The following is a 3,482-nucleotide window of genomic DNA, read 5'->3' as shown; positions in this document are numbered from 1 at the left end:
ATCATTATATTAATTTATGATTTGATAAAATTTAAAAGGTTTTTATTACAAATTTACCATTTTAGGAGAGTCACGTCTTCATGACTTTATTATTATAATATAAATTGAATTTAATCGAAGGAATACCTTTGCATGATATCTATATGAGGAATATATTAAATCCAATCAATTATAAACTTACAAAATTATATTTCAACAAAATTATCTGAAATTCATTAAAAATAAAAAAGAAAAAAGATTATTAAAAAAATCTTAGTATAGAATAATATTAAAAACTTTGGATCGATATGTACATATGAATACAAAAATAAAACAGTAATTATACCAATATTTTCTTTCTCAAAATTATTACATGCCAGAGAGATAGACTAATGGTTCTACTACGGAGCTACCAATTTTTTTTTTTTCATTTTGTCAAATTCATTTTTTTGAGCAAATAAAATATAGTATTATTAACATTTAAACATGGATATTTTAAGAATTTTGTATATAAAAATCTCAAAAATAATGAATAGACCTACACTAGGTACATCATACATATACTACTCAACACCTACAACCGAATGAATCCAAAAAACATAAATTGTAGATGGTGCAAATTATGTTGATCCTAGATAACAGCTTATTCAAAGTATACTTTGCATCTATGTCATCAATCTCTTCCTTCGTTTCAGCTTCATTGAGAGACTTTGATATTGATTCGAATAACTGCTTATTCAAAGTATACTTTTCACTGTTTTCAATCTTCAAACATTCCTCATCGTAAATTTTCTTTTGCTGCATCTGAAGCACACTCTTACGCTTCTGAAGGAGCAACCACATGTCTAATTATTTTATAATCCAAAGTACCTGAAAATAATGCAGTAAATAGAACTTGCTCTTGGATGTCACTTTCAGTATACCATCACAGTATAGAGACCATTATTATGGCTCGGCCATTGATTAAGGCATCTAAGCCACTCTCGACCCTTGGCACATAAGCAAAAACTTAATAAAAAACTTACCTTATGCCACTTCAATTGCCTTGCTTGTCCAACATCATCATTATCTTCATTCTCAACCTCATTTTGCTCAAAATCATCTAGCAGACTCAGACATTGCTCCTTCCGATACATGGCAATAAATGGAACCTAGCATAGAGAGAAAACATGCATGTAAGTTTGCATTTTAATTTCAAACTTTGAACAAAATTTTTAGTATACTTACATCAAACTTCTCCACATGATGCAATTCCAGGAACCTCATAATATATTCCTTCTTAATTTTGTTCAGTAGAACAGATACCTTTACAGATCTTTCTTTAGTTCTTTTCTTGCAAAACAATATATATGAATTCATTACAAGTTGATTATGTATCCAAATAGTCTTCTCTTCTATGCTCCTTTTATCAAGTGGAGGAGCAGTTCACTAGAAGTTCAATCTTCTCCCCGCGATCCAAAACCTGCTTAAAAATTGAATTAATTATTGATTTGATCACAATCAGCTTCAGCATCTATTATTAGTTTTCCTTTTGATAACAAAGAATAGAGAAATATCAAACAGTTATATGGAAGGAACAAACAAGTTAAACACCATTGTATTGGGAAATTATCAATTCAGACCCCCACTAAAAGACCACCACCACTAAAAAGAAAGGGACAATCCAGAGTCATCCAGCCACATAGAACATTTATTATATTTAAAAGGCTCAAGAGATTGACCATAAGCAAGAGCACGAAGATAAATAGCAAGTTTCTACACCTAATATATTCTTAAGAATATTCAAACAAGCTCCTCCCTTGTTTGTCCAGAAAACCACAATCCAAAACCAATATATACCATAACTTTAGCTGTAACGTCCCCCTACCCGAGACCGTTGCCGGAGTCAAGCAGGAGACATTACAAAACTTATCTTAGCACTTAAACAGTTTTCGTAGTAAACTATCCATCTGCGTCACGGTTACTAAAAAAATCATATCTCAAGTTACGAAACTCAAATATAATTCCGTAAATTTTTCCTGAAACTAGACTCATATATCTACTTACTAATTTTTTCTAGAATTTTTGGCCAGGCCAATTAGTACAGTTTATTAGAAAAAGTCTCCCCTGTTTCAGGGTTCGGCTACTCTGACCCTTGTGCACTACGAATCAAATTTCTTCCTATACAGAAATCCAATGACTATGCCATTTGTTTCAATTAAAAATAGACTCAATAAGGAATCCATACAAATAAAGTTTGAGTCCTAATTCTTAATACAAATTTATGGTGAATTTCTAAAGTCAGAACAGGGAATCCAGAAATTATTCTAACCCTGTTTCACCAAAACGTAAATATCTCATAAAATACAACTCTTTTACCTATTTTGTTTCTTCCATATAAAAATAGATTCATTAAGCTTCAATTACATATTTTATTCATCATCTAATTCACTTTATACTATTTTTGGTATATTTTCAAAGTTGGACTACCGCTACTGTCCAAATCTGTTTTAGTAAAAAATGTTGATAACTAAGTTTATAACATCTTCATTTCTTCTCTGTACAACATTTACCAACAATTCCTCTTATTACTCTTCACTAACATATCAAAACATACCATACTTAAGGTTTTGGTAACATTTACAAAACATACTAAATATCACTTAACAACTTAGATACTTTCAAAATAACCAAAAGATAGAAACTTCACCAATTTGAGTTTGGGGATCGGCTTGTATACTGAGTCCTTATACTTTCGTACCTAGCCTGCGCACGGAAACAAACCGTACGCTGAGAATACTTTCAGTGGTATTTCTATAAACAATAGCTTAATCAACTTTAAAACATGGTAATTCAAACACATTATTGCTATTATTCAATATCAATCAGTACTTTAATAACCTTTACTTTATTTACCCTTATTAACATAACTCGGACACTGACGGATACACGGATCCGACCCACACTCCGGGATAAGCACATAGTGCTTCATCGGAATAAATCCGGAACTTTAACATTATAGTACACAAAGTACTTCATCGGAACAAATCCGGAACTTTAACAGTAGTCGACACATAGTGTCTCATCGACTCAATGTCGGAATATCCCAATACTTCCAATTCCTATGACATGCCAACTATATCCGACTAGCCCGACACTGTTAATAGGGTATTCAAAATCACATTCATTTCAATATGGTAAAAATACTTACCTCATTCACATTTTCATACAATATAAATATCAAATATAGCAATAACGATTAAGCTCGGTTTATAGAAATACAAACCACTATTTATCGAATTTAATCGATATCTTCGTTCACTTTCTCTTTTCCCTTCTTTGATGACGTATCCGGTGCTACGTTTGCTACTAACAATCATACAATTAAAAATCATCAATATACTAATTCATAAAACACATTTTCACTTTCTATCAAACTTTTACAAAAATTCCAATTTCGTCCTTTTTCTATTACTAATCTTTTTTCTTTAACTTAAGCTTCATATTCTCTTTTAATCAACTCA

The 3,482-nt window shown here is 31.0% G+C and overlaps 1 protein-coding gene across 2 annotated transcripts; it reads right to left on the bottom strand.

Moving 5' to 3' along the window:
* Window positions 1-472: 472 nt before the first annotated feature.
* LOC121206190 (transcription elongation factor SPT6 homolog) lies at window positions 473-1,594 on the bottom strand. 2 transcript variants are annotated; one of them, XM_041076711.1, is made up of 3 exons: window positions 1,207-1,594; window positions 1,005-1,130; window positions 473-804 (listed from the first exon to the last, which is right to left on the bottom strand). In XM_041076711.1, the coding sequence occupies exons 1-3, from the start codon at window positions 1,336-1,338 to the stop codon at window positions 547-549; spliced, it is 516 nt and encodes a 171-aa protein (XP_040932645.1). In that variant the 5' UTR covers window positions 1,339-1,594; the 3' UTR covers window positions 473-546. The 2 variants fall into 2 exon arrangements, 1 of the variants encoding a protein (XP_040932645.1); XR_005901221.1 differs by lacking the exon at window positions 1,207-1,594 and having other exon boundaries at window positions 473-849; window positions 1,005-1,197.
* Window positions 1,595-3,482: the final 1,888 nt, after the last annotated feature.

This window comes from Gossypium hirsutum, chromosome A09, assembly GCF_007990345.1.
Source record: "Gossypium hirsutum isolate 1008001.06 chromosome A09, Gossypium_hirsutum_v2.1, whole genome shotgun sequence".
NCBI lineage: Eukaryota > Viridiplantae > Streptophyta > Magnoliopsida > Malvales > Malvaceae > Gossypium > Gossypium hirsutum.
The sequence above is the reverse complement of the archived record's forward strand: the minus strand, read 5'-3'. Positions and strand labels throughout refer to the sequence as shown.

Coding starts and splice junctions, on each gene's coding strand:
- LOC121206190 (XM_041076711.1), bottom strand. CDS start 1,338: ATGAATTCATATATATTGTTTTGCAAGAAAAGAACTAAAGAAAGATCT. Junction 1,131..1,206: donor ATCATGTGGAGAAGTTTGAT/GTAAGTATACTA, acceptor TCTCTATGCTAG/GTTCCATTTATTGCCATGTA. Junction 805..1,004: donor GGCAATTGAAGTGGCATAAG/GTAAGTTTTTTA, acceptor TTGCTCCTTCAG/AAGCGTAAGAGTGTGCTTCA.